A 21,787-nucleotide genomic window follows, 5' to 3' on the forward strand; every position below is an offset into this window, starting at 1 on the left:
GAAATCCTCGCACACCCGTGCGTTCATTAATTTTGGACCACTTGGTGCCATAAATACTGCTATAACTTGATGGAGTAAATAGTTTACATCTTCCAGCACATACAAACCACATGTATAATGTACATAAAGCAGCACTCAATGTTCAAAATCCTCTCCCTGTTTTGCTTTCATGCACACCTCAAGTCTGTGAGGCCACATATTGATGGTGGCACGCACAACATCCAACATAGACACTGCCACTGCTTACTCCAAATCCACCTTCAGGCTGGCGATGCTAGAGTATCATTTCTGGCAGGCTGTGCTCTCAAGCTTTAACCACAATTTGAAGTCTAATGGATTCAGATCGGGACTTGCAGGCATCCAATAAGATGGTGATATGTGGTTGGGCACATTTGCCTCCTACCACTATTGTTTGATCCACTGTCTACTGTGTTGTGTGGCTGCACCACAAGTTCCAGGTCACCATCTTGATACACTTTGGTGGTAGTGGTTTTGACCCCTTTTCTCGTAGAAATGTGACTTGGTGCCCCCCTGCATATGCACACACACACACACCGAACCATCACTGGCATAGGGTGATGACATCTGAATCCTGGGCACTATGACACGTGCTGTGCGACCATCTATCATTCTGGTGGTTTAACGACTCTTCAATGGTGAAAACCTCATCTGTGAAGAGGGTATCTCTGTCTGTTGTTCACATACCACTGGAGAAGTACCTTTGATTTTATCATTATCTGCTGCATGAGTTGTGATGTTAGGAAGTATCCAGTAGAATGACACCTTCAGGTCATCAGTTAGTACATGTGACATCGTTTTCCCTGTGAAACATTCACCTTCTGCGTTTTCACAGTGGAGGTGTGCCTTCAGAGCCCTCAGAAGTTGTTGCCTAATGCAACTTGCTTGATCTGTTCTTTGGTGGTCAGATATGTCTTCTGTATCATTGTAACAGTTAATAGTCCAATACACAAATATCCTACTGATTATGAATGTTTTTAGCTTGTTAAAAATAACAAATGGCTGCATTTCAACCTTGTGCAGTGCTATTACAGCTACATGGTTCTCATAATCTCCATACTGCATGTTAACCTGTACAGCTAGACAACTCACACTCTCTCTCTCTGCTGATAAACACGAGTGTTGGCTGCACACAGCACCACTAACGGAACTGTGCTTGCACAATTCTGTGGACAGTCTGGGGGGCTGTGCAGAAGTTGCAACTGTATTTATGGCAAGACTTTGTAGGTTATAGTAATTATGTAATGTAATGGATTGAGTTTTAAGTTTCAATGGAAATATTTTATTTTATTGTTTAAAACATATCTGTGGTCATTTTTTTAATTACTGCTGTTCTATAAATCTCCAAAAATCATATTATATGTTCTAAATAACTTTGAAAAGAGAGGAAGTTGCACATCTAAGATTCAAACTGAATTGTTTTTTTATTTAGTATGTGTGTATACACCTATGATAGATATTATTTTGTTTTTCTAGGTATTTGATATGGTGGATTTTAATAAAAGGCATACATCTCTTAGCATGAAACCGCTTGACTTTTCTTGTATATTGAAACTGTCCAAATCCCAGCTTCAGGAGAATGCTTTTAAAGATGGTGTTATAACTCGCATGTATGAGTTGTTGATGGAGTACCTCTGTTCTCAGAGTCATTGTATAGGATTTCCTGAATTATTATTACCGGCAACAATTCAAGTAAGAAATACTGGATTTCAAAACTTGTACAGATAAAAATGAATATTCATGAATAAGACTAAAGTGTTAAAATTCACTATAAATATTATTATTATAATGTTTATTATAGTAAAGTTTATGTACTTACTATAAGTGGTCCCCCAAAAAAATCCTGGCCACAACTCTTTGTCATCAATACTGTTCAGAAGAAATTCACTAAGCATGCTTTCCAACATAACAAACTATTCCTTCAGTAAATTATTCTTGTTAAATCCTTTATCCAAGCATGCTTCACAAGTTTACTTGTTTACTTACACCTCTTGGATAAAGGATTTAATAAGAATAGAATTTCTTACCAAGTATATTTTACTGTGTAGCCAAGTGAAAAAAAAAACTTTTTAAGACTCTCTTCCTTTAATCCTATAAGTTTGATGTAGAGGTAGGTTACTAAGTCAATCAATACTGTACAGTCTAAATTGGACAGTTCTTAAGTAGCCTACTTCCTGTTTATTTTATACCTGCTCTCAGAGATATACATATCTAGTTAGGAAGAATGTGTACACGTCAGGCACTCTTATAGCAGACATTTTTTGAGGGTTACAGATGTGTATTTTACTGAATGCTTAAGGAGCTGTGATTATTTGAATTTTTTTAAAGAATGCCTATGGAGAGTTTTTTATCTTATTTTTTATCATTGAAGTAAAAAATAAAAATAAACAGAAGTGGTATATATGAGACTCGTTGATTTGTTCAGTGAGTTTCGAATATACCTTATGACTTCAGGTAAGCAATACAGCTCATTTGTGTTTTATTTGCATAGTTCAAACTATCCTTGATATTGGCCAAAATATTGAAAATACATTAGCATTGCAGTTTGTATAGCCACTTTGGTTTAGTACATTAGCTATTTCATCCAAAAATCCACAAGCTTGGAGCCACCATCATCGCGATCAATCTTCTGGTCATAGAAATCAACATCAAGCTTCACTTTTTGCTACATTGGAAAACTGTGGCAGAGTTCCTTAAGTACATATGATACTTTGTAGCCAAAGGAACATCATCTAAGAACAACAGCAGTTTATATTAATGAAATCATAAAGGAACGCCATTTGTAGCATGACTTAAAAACAAGCCTCATGATTGTCCAGGACAGATGGGAAATGATTTTCCTGATAATTAGAATAATCAGCAAAAAGAATTGGTTGCTAGGTTGTGAATTGCGATTGGTAGAATGATACACATAGTTATAAGTGTATATTTGTACAACAACAATATAAGTGCAATTATTCATATGCTGTAGTTGTAATCTTTGATGTAAACTTTTTTTTTTTAAATTTAAGTAGCAAAATCACTTAAGCTCAAAAGAAGGAAGCCTCTACATAGTGTAAGGAATGCAGAGAACTGACCAAGGTTTCCAGTCCAATGACAATAACTTAATCTCAGGAAACTCATTGGTAAAATCTGAAGAAAACATTCTTTGATTCAGGAAGGCAGTAGTGAAGTTACTGCAAGGAGATAAAAATCAGAACTTCATCATGGACTCAAAATCAAAACTTGGTGAACTCAAGAATTTAAAGAGAAATCCTGATAAATAAGTCGACAAGTGAGTCAAAATGTAAAATAGTGAAGTATATAAAAGCAGAAAAACAGAAGTAATAGGCTGCTAATGATTTAAAAGATAAATATCACAAAGGTACTAGAATGTTCTGGAGGCTATTGAAAAAGTGAAGGAAAGTCTTCAGGACTCTTGAACAAGATTGGATAACTTGCATAATAAATTTTGTTATAAAATGAACAACAAAAATAAACTTCAAAAATAGGCATGAACATTGAAAACATCAGCTATGTTCTCAGTTGACAACTTACACGATGATATGCTAAAAAGTTGTGATAATCACCATGAAGGAATTGCGATAGAACCATGTAACACACATTATTCAACATATTCCCCATGAAGAGTTATGCACTTGTTACAATGCTGCTGCATCATTTGCAGCCCTCTGAGAAAAAAAACTTTCTCTAATTGCACAAACTAGTCCTCAGCTGCAAATGACTTTATCCTCTGTGGTAAATTTTGTTCCTTTCAAGTCTTTCTTTAAATTTGAGAATAGGAAATAGTCAGGTAGGGTGAGTGAGATAGATATTGAAAACCCAAGTTATGTATTAGCTGTTGGGTTTCATGAGCACTGTGAGCAGGTGCATTGTCCTGCAAAAGCAACATACCTCTGGTCAGTTTCCCACAGCATTTTTCCTTCAGAGCTGTTGAATAAACTGCTGCTGTGTAACATTTTTTTTTTTTTTTTGTTTTTGAGATACCTGGTAAAGATTACACCATTCATATCCCAAAAGAAATGGCAAGAACTTTCCCTGCTGACTTTTGGGTTTGGAATTTCTTTGGCTGTGGAGAACCTTTGTGTCTCCACTCCATTGACTGCTGATTTTTGTACCTGGGTCATATTGATGAAGCCATGTTTCATCAACGTCACAATACGAGCCAAAAAATTTGTACCTGATTTCTCAAAATGATCCAAAATACCTTGAGGTGACAGCAAATCATCCTCTTTTGGTTGGCATTCAGACATTTGAAGGACCCATTTCACTGAGAGCTTCTGCATGCCCAGATGTTGGTGGATAATAACTGTAACTCATTCCCTGGATATCCCCAGATTCTTTGCAATGTTTTTGGTTGGTGTTTGTCTATCAACAAGGATCATAGGATGCACTACATCAATGTTTTCAGGTGTGATTACTGTGGAAGATCTTCCTGACCTGGGGACATCTGTTGTCTCAGAAACTAGGTATTTAAACTTGGCCATCCATCTGGCAACTGTTGGATATGCTGAGGCACAGCCCTCTAAAATCTCACACAGAGTTTGGCAAATCTCAGTTTCAGACTTTTCTTGCAGCACAAAAAAAAACTTGATAGCTTGCACCTCCTATGTCTTTGAATTTCTTAAAAACCTCTGATACTATGTATAAGGTCTAAAAGAAAAAGAACAAGTTATTACAGTTTGATGAAACATGGAGATAGGTTCTTTCTTGTGGTTATATCAGTAGCTTTAATATAATTTTTGTTCTAGGTATTTATCAGAGCTTTTCAGACCCCATCTCCCCATAGAGCAAATTAAATATGGAATGGTTAGCAAAATATCTTTGATACCAAGATAGTAGAAAAAAGTATCAAAAGAAGATGGATTGATGCAGTTAGTAGTGATTTAGGAGATTGAAATGTATATGTTCTTTGGGATATGTATCAGGCATTTTGATAATAATAAAAAAAATGCGATTTCTTTGCTTACTTGGCTCCCCCCCCTACTGTGTACATTTATTGAAAAAATTTCATTCTAAACATCATTTAAAAAAAAAAGGCATTGCTTTGAAAACTGAGAATGGGGAAGACATCCATGCAATTGTAGACTACTGAAAAGGTGAAGAAAGAGCAATGTTACTTTAACACTGTTGGTAGAAATATCAGAGAAAGGGAAGTTAAATGGAGAAAGTCTTTTAGAGATTTCAAGTTCTGTTTCTCTTTTCAAGTTGTTTCCTTTTAAAAAGCAATTTTACACTATGTTCATCTTTTGACATAGACACATTAGTCAACTTCTCTATACAAAAGGCATGATCACAGTAGTCAGTCACTGTACTTTCCTAGTATCTAATTTTATTAATGTTCCAATTAGGACAGGTTGCATGCTGAACTACAAAGCAGGAAATTACGACCAACTTAGGAGAATACTCTCTTTCGTCCCATAGTATTAGTTACTGAATGGGAGAGATATCAACAACACATGGAAATATTTGAAAAGTGCTTAAATGAGGTGGTATCTGAAATAGTTCAATGAATAAATAGGGTGTGAGTGAAATGAAAGTGTAGCATTATTAAGCAAGAAATCCATAAGAAGATATGGAAGGAATATTGTGAAAATAAGAGTGAGAGGAGTTATGAAATATATAAAGCTCAGGCCAGAAAAATTATGAGTATTGTGCAGAAAGCTAAGAGTATGAAAAGAAATTGGCTGCAGAGGTTAAAGGCAATCTCAAAGAATTTTATCATTATGGAACAAGTAAAAGAATTATTGGAAGGGTGGCCAGCCTAGTTGGCTGAGTGGTTAGCATACCCATTCTCAAACCAGCAGGTCATGCACCCAAATCCTGTCATGGGCATGGCGATTTGTGATTGTCTTTAGGTGGGGGATGAATTTCATTGCCCAGTGTGAGACCACCATCCCACTTATTTGAGCCTGAAGTGGTTTGAAAAAAGTTCCATGTTTGGTCTCTAGAGCAGGGTTTCCGGACTAATAAAAAGTAAAAATAAATAAAAAAATTACTACACACACACACACACACACACACAAAGGTGATTCTAAATTATTATCAGGGTTTCCGTGGCCTATAATTTTCAAACTAGAAACAATAAAATAAAACTGCTTATTACAGAATATGTAAGTATAACTCAAAAGTTTTATTATCTATATTAGTATTGCAAAATGCTAAATAACTTCAACGTGACCTTTTGTGGCATGTAAGATCTCCAAGTGTTCATCATTTGTGGTGTAACTGTTTCTATCACAGCAAAAACTCTGGTCTTCAGTTCATTGAGGGAGGTCACAGGGATCTGGTAAACAATGTCCTTCACATATCCTCACAGGGAAAAAATTGAACTCTTCATAATTAAGATGTATTGATTCAGTCAACAACTGGTATTGATCAGTATAAAATTTTAGTTCTTAGGCATGATCCCCAGATTCAGGACATGCTGCATTGTTATGGATAAATGATTTTTTTTTTTTTTTTTTTTTTTTTTTGTAATATTTTTATAAGTGTCTTTCTTCATTGTTGAATACAAACAGGGAAATCTTTGTGCTTACCCAAGGATTCCATTATACTGCAGCAACTCATATTTTCCTTTTTTCTACATCTTGTTCAACTACACGAATATGAAATACAAATGTTAGACATGTTCTGTTCTCTGCTAAATGCAGTTTTGACTCAAAATTCATCAATTTGAAGAAATTTGCTTTTGATTTGAAAGAATATTCGTTGACATCAGAGTCGTGAGCATAGTGAATTCAGCATTCCAAACAGCTGCACACTCTGTGACATTTACATCTGGTTAAAGTGACTAATCATCTTTTAGTTTATTTCAGAATTGCAAACTGCACACATGATATACTATAGATGCACTGCATATGTTAAGGTTGAGAGTGGTTTTTGAGAATCTTTTGTATACCAGTTGTAAATTCTCTTCTTCGTCTTCCCATCCTGGTTCTATACCAGGTGGCCTGTTCCGGACTCAGTCCATCTTCTTGGTCATCCCCTATTTCTTGTTCCTCTAGGCTTATATGTTAAGATCTTTTTTTGTAATCTAAATTCTCAAATAACAGATATGCATATCAGATAAATGGTAGTTGGAAAACTCTTTTTAATTTGAACTTCTAATTGATAGCAACCTAACCACTTAGTATTGAACCTGTACACTTATGAAGCTATTAATCATAAAGATCAGATATGAACTCTTAAGTTATGCATTTCTTCTGGTACAACCCCCCCATACTTCAAAACTTTCAACTTTTTTTAGAGAAGTAATATTGGAGGGGTGGCATAATAGTAATAATTTAGTCCGACTGCACCAGAACAATCGCATATCATGGGAAAGTGAATCATACTTGTGGGTTGAAACTTTGAAGGGTCAGATAAATGATAGATCACTTATGCAATAAAAAACTTGTCCCCTCCCCAAAGATGTTACTTTTCACCTGTACCTTTACCAGGTCCACTAATCCCAAATCCCCCTGATTTCAGAATACTTTTGAACAGTAGAGGAACAAAATAAATAATTTATTGAGTTCCTAATATTTTGCTGGATTTCTCTCCATCATATTTGGTGCACAAATTACAACTGTTGTAGAATGTAGCACTCAACTAGGTTGCTAATGAAACACATTTCAAATGGTAACTGAAAAGAGACTAATCCCCTTTCAAAGTACCCTTTACAGGATAGATGGAAATGAAGTTAATTCAGATAAATGAGATCTTAGAATGATAATCTAGCTATTTTTTTTCCAAGAGTAAATGTAATTTTTCTCAATATTTTGTAATCTCTTGAGTAATAAACAGTAATTTTTTCATTGCAGCTCTACCATCTTAGTTCTCTCAAATTCTCTTTTTCCTAATTTAGATAAAATCATTTTTAAAGAAGTGCAAAGTTGCAAATTATTGCCACCAGATAAAACAAATTTTAGAAAAAATTGAAGAAAATTCAAGGCTAATTACTGAGAAAAGGAAAAGTGTGCCATTTAGCATAAGTGATACAAAAGCTGTGGTAAGAATTTAAAATAATTAACATACGTATCTATTGTTTGTGTGTGTGTGTGTGTGTGTGTGTGTGTGTGTGTGTGTGTGTGGAGATTAAAGTTTGTGTGCTTATTATTAAAGTTTTTGTGTTATAGTATCTTTGACATTATCAGAGTATAGATGCCCAAATTATATTAAAATTTGATGTTCTTTATTCATTAAATTACTGAAATTTAATGAGTGTGATAAAAAAAAATCTTACTTGTCAAGTTTCATCCTTCATATTTACATTTTTAATCTCAGTGGATGAAGGTGAAGTTCCCTTCTGAGAGGTATTAAATTACTTAAAAAAACGAAAAAAAACTGGTCCATGTTGGAGATCTAAACAGCAGTGTACACATATACTGGCCACTGAATTAGAAAGCTTTATGCAGGTACAGTCATACCCTGACTTACGCAAATCCAGAGTTATGCAGTTTCTTATATGTACGTATTCCTGTCCTGCTCCACGCCAGTGTTGCACATGCTGTAAACAAGCACTGACGTGTTTCGCGCAGTCTCCATTCATACACGATTTCTATAGTCTACAAACCTTGCGATTGTTTAATGTTATGTTCTTGATAAAAATTTTATCACATAAAAAATAATGTCGTCCGAAGGAAGCAATTCCGATTCTTCTACAGCTAGCAAGAAAAGAAAAACATTGACTTTGGAAGCAAAACTCAACATTATTAAGGATTTTAAAGGCAGAATGAAAATTTGTGAGCTAGCAAAGAATTTCGATTTACAGGAATCCACAGTAAGAACAATCATAAAAGAAAAGATTACAGATTTTGGAGGACATAGATTCTAACGAGGAACAAACTGTAGCCACAAGGCAAAAGGCAAGGAATAAAAAAATCATTAGCTTGCTATGAAGAAATTTTGCATGACAAGAAAAAGACATGCCATCAGACTAATCTATTAGATTTTATGAAACCATCGACATCGAAATAACTTTCTTTTTTTTTATGTACTACAATTATGATTATATTTCTTAAAAAAAATAGGTGTTTTGGTAAATCTTTGGTCCCAATTAACTAAGATTTTGTATGTTTGTATATATAAATTACATGCAAAATTATACCCGAGTTACGCAAATTTGACTTGCACGCTTTTTGTTGGTCTCACCTACCACGTAACTTTGGGGTATGACTGTATATGCAAAATACTCGCTCGTATTTGTCACCATGTGTTCTAGACAACTATTTAAGAATTCTGCTGGTCACTAATCAACAATGGTGTTGATCACAATTGGAAAAAAGATTTTTTAGAGTTCAATAAAGGATTTATTGTGGGTGCCTGTCTGGTTGGAGCCCTGATTTTGAAAACAGCAGAGCTGACTGGTTTCTCAAAAAAGCGAGATATCCCAGGTGTTTAATCAGTGGAAAAATAACTATCATTACTTGTCAATGAGGTGTAACTGTGGTCCTAAGACAGTTGATCAGGAACAAGATTGCCCTCATCTGAGAAGGCTTATACAGACAAACAGAACTTCCTCTGTGCACAGTTGACTGAAGCATTTAATGAAGACTGTCCCCAACACATATCTCACAAACTGTGTGCAGGGAATTGAAGAAGATGGGTCAAACACAGTATTAAATAAAAGTTTTTAATTCAGTGGCTAGTATGTGCATCTTCACAGGCTTTTTTTTTTGCCTTTTATTGTGTTGAGTGCTGAGCCTATGTGTGCACAATTTGAAAATTCGAATGTATACCCACTTTCTACTCAAAATCATCAGTTGTAGAAATTGACACAAGCTGATTCATCTGAATTTGCGGTTGTAATCTTCAGAAATAGTGCACGAAACTCGCATCATGCGATATCGCGTGATGCGAGTTCTCGCGTGCCCGTCGCTAACTAAATAAAAAATTGGCCACCACACGAAATTCCAATTTTCAGCTTGGCAATGAAAGTGTTAATGTATACTGTGAGATTTCATTAGATAAACTGATGGTTGAAAGGATCAAGTCATGCCCAGCATACCATCTTACAAATGTTGTTTATTGATGGAAAAATACAAAGAAAGCTGCATAAACCATATTTAATAAATAGGAGTGATTATCTTAAGGCTTTCTCAAATTTAGGAAGTAATTCCATTAAATTCTCACTGTAATTATAGTTTGTTGTTATTTTAATACTATCAGCCATTTGAACACTGGCAGCTTATGTCCATTTCACTGACTGCAGTTGTGCACAATTCTTATCTTGTGCCCTATTGGAAACTGGAAATCACTTCCAGGTTTTTCACAAATAACATGCTTACTAAAGCATAGTGAATTTAATGTTTCCTCCACATTGATTCATGAAAATCAAGTTTAAATTTGAAAGTCAAACAACAAATTCATATTTTCAGATAAGAATGTGAATTGTACAGTTTATGAAGAAATATTTTTACATTCATTAAAGAAAAAAGAAATGCAGATATGCAATAAAAATGAGCTAAATAACATGCCGTGCCTTCATAATGATATGGTGCCATACATGAAATGATAGTATACACAGATATTAGTATCCAAAACGCTGAAACTCAGCTGTAGGGGTGGTGGAGGGAAGAACACACAAATATCATATTATAAGAAGTATCTATGAGACATGTACACCTCATTCATATTTGCTCTTTTGCAGAGCCGGGCCTAGAGGTATTTTCACCTGAGGCAGGAGGATAAATTTTTGCCCCTGTGTATATATGGTGCCTGGTTGGCTGAGTGGTTAATGTGTCCACTCTCCAGCCAAAAGGCTGCGGGTTCGAATCCTGCTGTGGGCATGGATGTTTGTGGTTGTCTGTGGAAATACTAGTATTAGTAGTGGGTGGTAGATGGCGTTGGTGTAGTTGGATTGAGTGGTGGAGACAGAGAGCTGTAGAGTGGGTGTCCTCCCTCGATGAGTCTTTGGACTCCCTGAAGGTGTCGCATAATAATAATATAGATTTTTATTTCTAATAAGTATTAAATAAAAATAAATAAATAAATGATTTGGGGAACAAAATAAATTTATTAATTATTAAATAAAAAAGTCACAGAATGCATTAATAGTACAATAGTAGTAGGAACATAAAATTACACATTAAAAATAAAATCACACCAACTTTAACAAAAGAAAAACAAAATAAGTATTACATATGAGATGAATTAGAATATTACATTTTTCAGTAATTTAATTTAATAATAGAGACAAAATAATATTAATAATACTTATATAAATAAATGCCCAATAAAAAATCTTTTTTTTAAAGTTTTACTTTTCTTGCTTTTAGTTAAGCCAATTCATCAATTATTTTATCAAAATTAATTTGTTTTGTAAATTCCTGTTCGATTGATAAAATTGCCATATTTGACAATTTTTCCTGAGCAAGTGACGATCTTAAATATGTTTTGATAATTTTTAGTTTACTGAAGCCTCTTTCACCAAAAGCTACAGTAATAACAAGTAGTGTTAGGACTATTCTCAGTGCAACTTCTAAATTTGGATAGGACTGAACTAAACTATATTCATGAATCGTTTTTAAAAGATCTAAATTTGTAGCTGCTTTAAGGTCTGGAATTAACGTCATTGCCTGATTTTTGAAACTGATTATTTCGGATAATAATTCTACAGAATTTATATCGTTTGATTATTTAAGGGATAAATCACAAGCTGCTTTTTTAAATTTTCTGTGTCCATCGACTTTAATTTTTCACCTGTTAAAAATTTGAAGTCAGGCGAAATCACATATAGTTTTTCATATCTCCATCTAAGTTGTGTTATTAAAATATCTATTACTCCTTTCATTTCTACTGTAAATAAATATTTATCATTATAAGGAACTAATTGCTGAGATTGATCATCAAATTTAATAATTTGGCTTCGTTTGTTTTCAAAATCTGTAGACAATTCCATTTCTGAAGCCAAATTTTCACTCTTAGAAAAAATATTTTCCCATATTGGGTCTCTCATTTGCTGCAAGGAAATAGATAATCCTTCTATTAAACATGATGCTTTAATTATAGTTATCGTTTTTGACAAAGCTTTGTTTATTTTATCAACTTCTTGCAATATTAAATTCCATGTAGATAATGTACATAAGAATTTAAAATTTATTTGTTTCAATATGCTTTTAATTTCAGCACATTGCAATGAGTGCTCATTTTTCAAATCAATTAATATCTTATACACTTGGGGTATTTGTTGGTGCAATTCCTTGATGGCATTTGCTCTTGAGGCCCATCATTTGTCTGTATGACCTTTTAAAGTTGTTTTAAATACAGACATTAGTTTATCCCATCTAGTCGTCGAATTCACAAAAAACGTATAAAGTCTCTGAATGATTCCGAAAAATGTGATCATGTTAGCATTTGAAGAAGCAGCATTTTTACAAACCAAATTAAGGCTGTAAGCCGCATAAGGAATGTACATAGCTTGTTCATTTTTTTGAGAAATTATGGTTTGTACTCCATTATAAACACCTGCCATGTTCGCCCCATTGTCATATCCTTGACCTCGACCTCTAACATTTAGAATATCGAGTCCATCTTTTTCTAATTTATTGATAATTTCATAGGCTAAACCACTACCAGTTTTTTCTTTTATCGCTATAAAATCTATAAAGCTTTCTTCAATCATAATAGAATCGTTCCTAATAACTACATATCGAATAATTTGGCACATTTGTTTGTGATGCGATACATTAGGTGTACAGTCAAACATCAAGGAAAAGTATTTCGATTCTTTAATTCTAGAAAGAATTTCAGTTTGAACATGGTTCCCTAAGAGTAAAAGAAATTCATCTTGAATCTTATTAGATAAGTATGAAACAGATCCTTTATTATGATTAGCAACATGCTCTGTGATGGTCATATTGTATTAGAAAAATTCCTGCATTCGGATTACCAATAATTTCTTGCATACCTCTAAGAGGTAAATTATTCTTTGCACAAAATAAAATTACATACAACACAACACGTAAAATATTTTGCCATCTTTCCTTTTCTATCTGTATTGCTTTTTGCAATAAATTGTCTATAAAACCACCAGTTTTAAGTTTCTTTTCAAAGCATTTCCAATGGAGATATGCGTCGCAATGAAATACAGAATTTTCACGATCGGAAATTCGATTTAGATTTTTCCAGTCTTTAAATTTTCAGCTTTGATTGCAGATGGCAGAATCCGTTTTGTCTCCTTTACCAAAAAGGATACATGAAAAACAAAATATCGACATAGATATTTTTGAAAAAATGAGCCAGTTACGATGGACTTGCTCTCCATTGGAATATTTTTTAAAAAACCATTCCTTTGAAAATCTCCTTCCATCCTTTGAAGCAGATTCCCTAAAATCTGTGTCTTCTCCTTGTTCTGGTCCATGCTCAATTAGAACACATTTAATTTTATCCATAATAGGCAGCCATGAAGGAGGATCGTTGAAATTAATAGAATTAAATACCTCTTTTTTTCTTCTGTCAAATTTTCTTGTATTTCAATTTCTTCTTTTTCAACTTCCCTTCCTTTTTCTTGATCTTCAATGGTAGTGTTTTCTTCAAATTCAATTGTGTTTTCTTGAGCCTCGACCAGTATTGTCTCGAGTGAACTGCTTGTATTTGAAGCACTCGGTTTTTCTAGCCAATTTTGCAACTGTATTACACTATGTTGATTTGTTTCATTTCTCAATTTTCTTCTTTTCCTATATTCAGCACTGGATTTTCTTGACACCATTAGTTCATCTGAAAAAGAAAAATTATATATTTGTAATGTAATCACTTTTGATTACATTATAAATAAAAATGGAAAATAATATTGCAGTTGTAATATAATGTAACATACAATGAAACATTTTTACAAATTTATATAATAGAAAACTTACCTTAAGTTTAATGTATTTAAAATAATACCGTCTGCTCGATGTCATATTAGCACACTACAAAAATAATGCACATTAATGTACAACAAACATGTCCAAACGCGTATACCATACCGCTTACTAGGGCGATATCATACGAGAAAACGAGTGTATCGAGCGAGAGTGTCCGACGCAAATCGTTAGTTTGCTTAAAGTATTTGATGAACATTGCAAGATACATTTGACTTTTTATTATTTTTTTTTTATTTTGCAAGTTATTAATTTTCATTTTTCGCCAATTTGCCACCCTTTCCCATTGTTCACCTGAGGCAAGTGCCTCGTTTGCCTCACCCATGTCCCGGCTCTGTTCTTTTGCATTTTCTCATCTTGTGCCCTATTGAAAACTAGAAATCGCTTCCAGATTTTTTACAAATAACATGCTTACTAAAGCATAGTGAATTTAATGTTTCCTTCACATATCCTTTAAAGAAGCACAACACTCAGTATGTTATGCTTCTTTAAAGAGAAACAAACCTCTTACTCCCATTTTTATAGAATGAAATAAGCTTTTGAAAGTATAGTTAATCTATACAAACTAACTTCGTTTGGGGAGATTGTCAGAATCATTTTTATTTGGAATCTGTTATTTTTAGAATCTGGCTATAAAAGAAATTTGTTTAATATATTCCATTTTAGAAAGACTGGGAGAAGAAACTTCAAATTGAAGGAACTCCAATCAGTTCATATTTTACTACATGGAAAAAACTGAAAGGTGCAGAATTACTAAAGAGCAGTATAAAGAAAAATCAGGTAAGTTGCATTCATTTGCATTTTTGTATTTAATTTTTAATGTGGAATAATTTATCAGGAAAATAAGCACTGTATAAAGGGAGAGCCACATGATAGATTGATTCAACAGGAATCACAATAAATTGTGACATATACTAGTGCAATTTGTTTTGGTTGTGTGCTCTGGTTTTCTGCACACATCAGAGTGATCCTTTTATGTTTCATGATGAGTGTCCGGACAGCATTTTGTATTCTTTGTTACTTAACAAAGAATTTTTTACTTTTAAATATTTAGCTAAGGAAGAAAACAAAGTTAAAAATCATAATTTAATTTGCAGTATTAAGACCACATGCTTCATCTCTCATACTGAACTTATTGCTAGTTAAGTCATCCTTACCTATTAGAATTACAATCTCTTTTGGTTTGCTTTTCTGTTTTTCATTTGTGTGTGCTATATTTTTAATTTTTGCTCTGAGAATAAGTTATAACTTGTGCATCGATAGCTTTTTTATTTTTTTTTTACAACCAACTTACCTACCTGATTTTAATTTTGCACTAACTTATGTGATTCATGCTTTGTTGTTTCTCATTTTGCTATTTAATTTTCTTATTCTTCCTTTTTTCCTTGAAATGCCACATGACTTTCTGTAATTCTTGCACTATCTGTCTAATAATCTGCTTTAATCTTGCATTTTTGGAAGTTAAATTATTTTCAGTTTCTTTAGTGGAGAAAGCTTTCTTGTTCTCAACTTCATTGTCTTTTGTTAGGGTTCTGTTTCTTGTGCATTTTTTGGTGCCGTTTTACAACTGTATTTGATATTGCAATATCACAATAAAATATGTAATAAAAACACTAAATACTCTAAAAAACAAAAATCTACACTGTACTTTAAAACACTAATTCCTAAGGAAAAACACAATGAAACAGGTAAAAAACATCAATGATATTAGACTATTTAAATCCAGTTAGACTTGAGAACTATGACTGCATTTACAGTAAGTTTTTCATATGGCAGTGAGTTTGAAGCCATGTGGTGTGAAGTAGTGTAACAAGATCAAATGTATAGTGGAGTGTTGTTACAGACCTAGTGAATTGGTTACTAGTGAAGAAGAAAAGCATAAAGATGATATGCAAGAGTATTGAGTAATCATAATTATGACACAGTCTGGAGATATTGAGTATTAAAAGACCTGTTTAATCTTGGTCTGAAGGGACACCTTCCTGTTTTTATTAACAATTTTCCATCCAGCTGAATCGTTCAAGTCCAAGTGAGAAGCACATTATCTCGGCCATATCACGAAGAGATAGTTCTTTGAGGCTCTGTCTTAAGTGTGATCCTGTTTGAACTATGAGGATCATTGAAAGACAACTTCAAACAATCGATCATGTCTGTTGGATTCTTCGTAATGGGTTCAGGTGGGAAAAAACTGTGTACACTTCTGCGAAATGCACTCTCCATCCCAATTCTGATTTTAAGAATGGAACTATTATCCCAGTAGCACCAGAGGCCACGTTTTGGGGGCTGATCTTTGCAGGAAGCTAAGGTTTTTTTCACACATTCATCATCTTTGGGAAAAGTTCAAAACAGCATTGAATATCCTCAGCACTCTATCCTCTACAGAATAGGGTGCTGATCAATGTTCCTTGTCCTGCATTTATCATGCACTTGTACATTCAAAGCTTGATTATGGATCCCAGGTTTATAGTTCTACAAGGGAGAGCACGCTCAGGTAGACAAAACTAATCAAATTAGGTGGCTGTACACATTTTGCAAAACTTATCTACTGATGACACGTACTCTGAAAGAGAGCATTTGATGTTGGACTCTTCTAAAATTTATTAATCCAGATTCAGTTTTGGTCTATATTAATCAGTTCATACCCACTTTACATCTCCTCTTTCCCTAAACATTTACAGACAATAAGAAACACATGTTTATTACTGTCCATAAATATATGTATTCTTAGCCTGATTTCTCCATTTTGCAAGAGAAAAATCCTAATTCTATATAAGACCTCTTAGAACTTAATCCTGTCTTTAAAAAAAAAAAAAAATTAAGTAACATAAGGTTCATTGCAAAATCATTCAGGCATGGGCATGTTGCTACTTGACATTTAACTTCAGTATATGAATTGCACATTTATGTTCAGTGGTTCACTTTCTGAATATTATGTGTTTTCTTACTACAGATAAAGAATGAAGATCTGTCACATGTTGAAAAGCAAATTAAAGTGCTGAAAGATGATAAAAAGGAACTTACAGACATCATTAAGAACACCAAAAATGTAAATAATGAAGAATCCTTTAAAGTAAGCAGAAAGAAAAGATCACCTCAGAAAAGTGATAGTGATCGTAATGCTACTAAAGCTGAAAGCAAGAAAAACAGTCGAGTCAGGTAAATAAAGAATTTTTTGCTTTAAAATTCACAGTCACTTAATTTCTTTTCTATTAATTTTCAGTTGTGTAATGAGAATTATCACCTGTTATTCATCATGTAAATGTATTAGACAATATTAACTATCTAGAACCAGTACTCATAATGTCCTTTTGATAAAACAAAGTTCATCCTCTTTTAGTGGATGGCTGGAAATGTTGATAAGTCTATCCTTATCACAGACATAATGAGTACTGGACTGGCTTATAAGTGAATCAAACTTATGCTTTAAATTATCATGAGAAGCATTAAAAATATATAGGTGTGAAGTTGATGAAATGCATAGAATAGTGTTAAAAATTTCAGCCACTAATACAAATTCTAAAATGTTCTTGATAGAAATGATTTCTTGATTTAAAAGGGCTAGAAATTTTTAAGCTTCAGAAATTGATAATTTAAAAGTGACCTACTAGCCATTAAATAAATCTGATGAGCTTTATTATGAGACCTATAAACTTTTATTGGGTGACAAGTAGTAATAACCTGAGCTATGTTACAGCATTTCAGAAATGTAATTCTGTTAATGCATTTAGCTTTCTTTATTAACATTCTACTGTATCTAGCATGTTGTTTAGAAGTAAAAGTCTTTGCAGAGAGAGAGAGTATTCTTCTAAACAGTCTGCTGGATACAGTAAAGTATTAGTTAAGAAGGCTAAATGCATTAACAGAATTATATTTCTAAAAAAGCTTTTAATAGTTATAGTATCTCTCTCCTTCTTCAGATACAGAAGGAATAACCCACATTCTTATTGTTTATGTACATGGCATTACTGAATACATAGCGAAAGTTTTTTAAAACCACTGAATATTTTTGCTGTCTTTTTCCTCATCAGAAAAATGTCCAACATTCTCACTTCTCCTAAGAATTAGCTTCTACCTCTCATTTATCCAGGTGTTTACCAAATTGCTTGCTATCTGTTGTGGGTTATCTTATTTCAGACAAACAGGAAGATCTGTTTTAATTTTCTAGAAGAAAACAAGTCTTATGTTAACTACCATGAGTCTGAACAGTCTGGACTTGCTGAGCATGCTATCAGCACTAAACATACAGTTCATCGGAACAAGACAGAGTCCTTCATTGTCCTAACATAAACAGATCCGATGGTCTGTGTCTATCTCTTTGTGGCTAATCCTATTTTGTCATCATCGTCAAATTCCTGACATGTACCTTCAAGGGGTGTACAGGATATTATGTGATAGTATTACATCAAGAACTTACATCATTACTAATTTCCTATCAACAATTTTCCTCCAAATCGACCTGTTATCTGTCTAGGCTCCAATATTATCAGATCTTTATTTCTGTCTTCTAAGGCATTTTTTACTGTATCAATCCACCTATATCTTGGTCTTCCTCTGGTTCTTTTTCCTGCCAACCTGGAAGAAAACACTTGTTTTGCTAATCTTTCCTTTCCCATTCTGTTTAAGTGACCATACTACCTGAGATTAGCTTTGCTAACATGTCAAGTTCTTTCCTAATATCCTCGTTTTTAATGTGATATTGCCATTCATGCCACTAATCTTTCTCAGGACTCTCATATCTGTGGTCAAGTGTTTTATTTCTAACCCAGCAATCAGATCCATAAATTAAAATTGGTTTGAACACAGTCTTGTATACAGCTAATTTAGTATTTTTACTAATTTCTCTCTTATTCAGCTGAAATCCTACCAGCTTTGTTGATTCTGTTGTCTATTTCCATATTTAATTTACCATCGTCACTAAAATTGTGCCTAAGTAGCTGAAATGTTGTTCTATAGGTTCTCCATTCATAATGCAGTTGATATTTTCAATGCTTCTGCCTATTTTCATTGTCTTTGTCTTGCTAATACTGATTTTCATACCAAATTTATTATAACAGTTATTCAATTTAGTCTGGGAGTCTTCTGGACTTGTACTGCATTTATTTAAAAGTATAACATCAAGTAAAGAGCTGAGATTAACATCTCCAATTTTGATATGGTTTAATACTGCTTTCCTTCATAATTTGATCCATATAGATAATGAATAACAGAGGGGGGATAATGTACATCCTTGTCTGACACCAGACTTAATATCAAACTATCTTCCTTTACTTCCTTCAGTTCTAACTACTGATTTACAACTCAAATAAAGACTAAGTATTGCTAGATATAATGCCCTATTGACACTATATGACTAGCATTTTGAATAGCTTTTCTCTTGGCATCTTGTCATATGCCTTTTGCATGTCTACAAAACTTAAAAACAGATCTTTGTTATATTCCCACAATTTCTCAGCCATTTGTCGTAAAGTAAAAATCTGATCCTAACAACCTCTATTTAGCCTGAATCCAGCTTGTTCTTCATCAAGCTTCCCTTCTACAATCCTTTTCAACTGTTTCTCAGGTATGTTGTGCGTGTGTTATGTTATGTTCCATCGACTCATTTTCGACTCCTGGTGATTCTATAAACATACACTCTCTATTCAGACCTGTCCCTGGCCATATCTTTCAGAATTTCCAAGCACATTCCAGTTGCTTCTTTAACTCCATCCACCCATCTAATTCTTGGTCTTCCTCTTCTCCTCCAGACTGTCATTTGCTCGCATAATATGTCCAAAGTATGACCATTTTTGCTTGATGATGATCATAGCTTCGAGGAAACAATCTGGCTTTATTCTGTCTATCATTGATTTAATGGTTTGCTTTGTAGTCCATGGTATTCTTAGTAAGCATCTCCGAACCCATAATTCAAATGCATCTATCTTCCTTCTTTCACTCTTTCTCAAGGTACAACTTTCACATCCATACAGTACCACAGGGAATACCATTGCTTTCACAATTCTAATTTTTGTTGAGAGGCTAATATCTTTATTTTTAAAGATCTTGCTTAAATTTGTCATTGCTTTCTTTCTGAGTAATAATCTTCTAACTTCTTCAGTATCATAACCATCGTCATCATCATCAAATTCCTGCCATGTACCCTCAAGGGGTGTATAGGATATGACAGTACTACATGAAAAAATTACATCATTACTAACTTCCTATCTACAATTTTCCTCCAAATCAGTCTGTTACTTGTCAAGACTCCAACATTATCAGATCTTATATTTCTGTCGTCTAAGGCACTTTGTACCGTATCAATCCACCTATATCTTGGTCTTCCTCTGGGTCATTTTCTTGCCAACCTGGCAGAGAACACTTGTTTTGCTAATCTTTCCTCTCCCATTCTATTTAAGTGACCATACCACCTGAGATTAGCTCTGCTAACGCATTCCTGGATGCTGACGATGTCAAGTTCTTTCCTAATATCCTCATTTTTAATATGATATTGCCATTGATGCCATCTGTTCACGCCTCTAATCTTTCTCAGGACTGTCATATCTGCGGTCTCTAGTCTTTGGTCAAGTGTTTTACTTCTGACCCAGCTCTCAGATCCATAAGTTAAAACTGGTTTGAACACTGTCTTGTATATAGCTAATTTAGTGTTCCGACTAATTTCTTTCTTATTCCATATGAATTTATTCAATTGACTTCCCACCATACCAGCTTTGCTGATTCTATTGTCTATTTCTATATTTAATTTACCATCTTCAATAAAAATCGTGGCTAAATAGCTGAAATGTTTTACTTGTTCCACAGGTTCTCCATTCACAACACAGTTGACATTTTCAATGATTTTGCCTATTTTCATTGTCTTTGTCTTTTTATTGCTGAGCTTCATACCACATCTATTACAACAGCTATTCAATTTAGTCAGAGAATCTTGCAGACTTGTAGCGGATTTATTTAGAAGTATAACATCATCCGCATAAAGCAAAGAGCTGACATTAACATCTCCAATTTTGATATCAGGTTTAATACCACATTCCTTCATAATGTGATCCATATAGATAATGAATAACAGAGGGGATAATGTACATCCTTGTCTCACACCAGATTTAACATTAAACCATCTTCCTGTACTTCCTTCAATTTTAACTGCTGACTTACAACTCAAATAAAGACTAAGTATTGCTTGATATAATGCCCCATTGACACCATATAACTGCAGCGTATTGAATAGCTTCTCTCTTGGCACCTTGTCATATGCCTTTTCCAAATCGACAAAACTTAAATACAGATCTATGTTATATTCCCATGCTTTCTCGACTATTTATCGTAAAGTGAAGATCTGATCCTGACAGCCTCTATTTGGCCTGAATCCAGCTTGTTCTTCACCAAGCTTTTCTTCCACAATTCTTCTCAAGTATACTTGCATAGATCTTGCCAATAACACTCAGTAGGGAAATACCTCTGTAATTCTCACATGCAGTTTTATTTCCCTTTTTATATATGGGTACTATGAGAGCTCTACTCCAATCATCGGGAATTCGTCCCTCTGTCCAGGCTTTCTGAACTATGCAGTGCAGCCACTGTAAGACTTTTATACCACCATACTTCAGCATTTCTGGTCGAATATCATCTACTCCTGCTGCCTTTCCACATTTCAAGCCTTTGATGGCTTTTTCTACTTCAAGTATGGATATGTATTCCTGACTGCATGCCTGGTCAGTGTTTTTTATCACTGTACTGTCATCACTGCTTGTTTCATTTAGCTGTTTTTCAAAGTAATTACTCCATACTTCAAGGATATCTTTTTCTCCTGTTTTCATGTCAACTTTATCATCTCTAATTCCTTTTACAGCACTCTTTCCTCCATTCCTAAGCTTCTTCAACAACCTCCAGAATATTTTGCCACCTTCTTGATATTTATTTTCTATATTCTT

General features: G+C 33.8%; 1 protein-coding gene across 1 annotated transcript in view; it reads left to right on the forward strand.

The window, feature by feature from the left end:
• Noc2 (Nucleolar complex protein 2) overlaps positions 1–21,787 on the forward strand; it is a 173,640-nt gene that overhangs the window by 136,481 nt on the left and 15,372 nt on the right. The window contains exons 12-15 of the mRNA XM_090407937.1: positions 1,495–1,710; positions 7,868–8,011; positions 14,532–14,645; positions 16,816–17,021. Coding sequence (XP_090264063.1) covers positions 1,495–1,710; positions 7,868–8,011; positions 14,532–14,645; positions 16,816–17,021 — 680 coding nt within the window. The remainder of the gene's footprint in view (positions 1–1,494; positions 1,711–7,867; positions 8,012–14,531; positions 14,646–16,815; positions 17,022–21,787) is intronic.

Source organism: Typopeltis vanoorti, chromosome 2 (assembly GCF_054136105.1).
Source record: "Typopeltis vanoorti isolate ZY-2024b chromosome 2, IOZ_Tvanoo_1.0, whole genome shotgun sequence".
NCBI classification, from domain to species: Eukaryota; Metazoa; Arthropoda; class Arachnida; order Uropygi; family Thelyphonidae; genus Typopeltis; species Typopeltis vanoorti.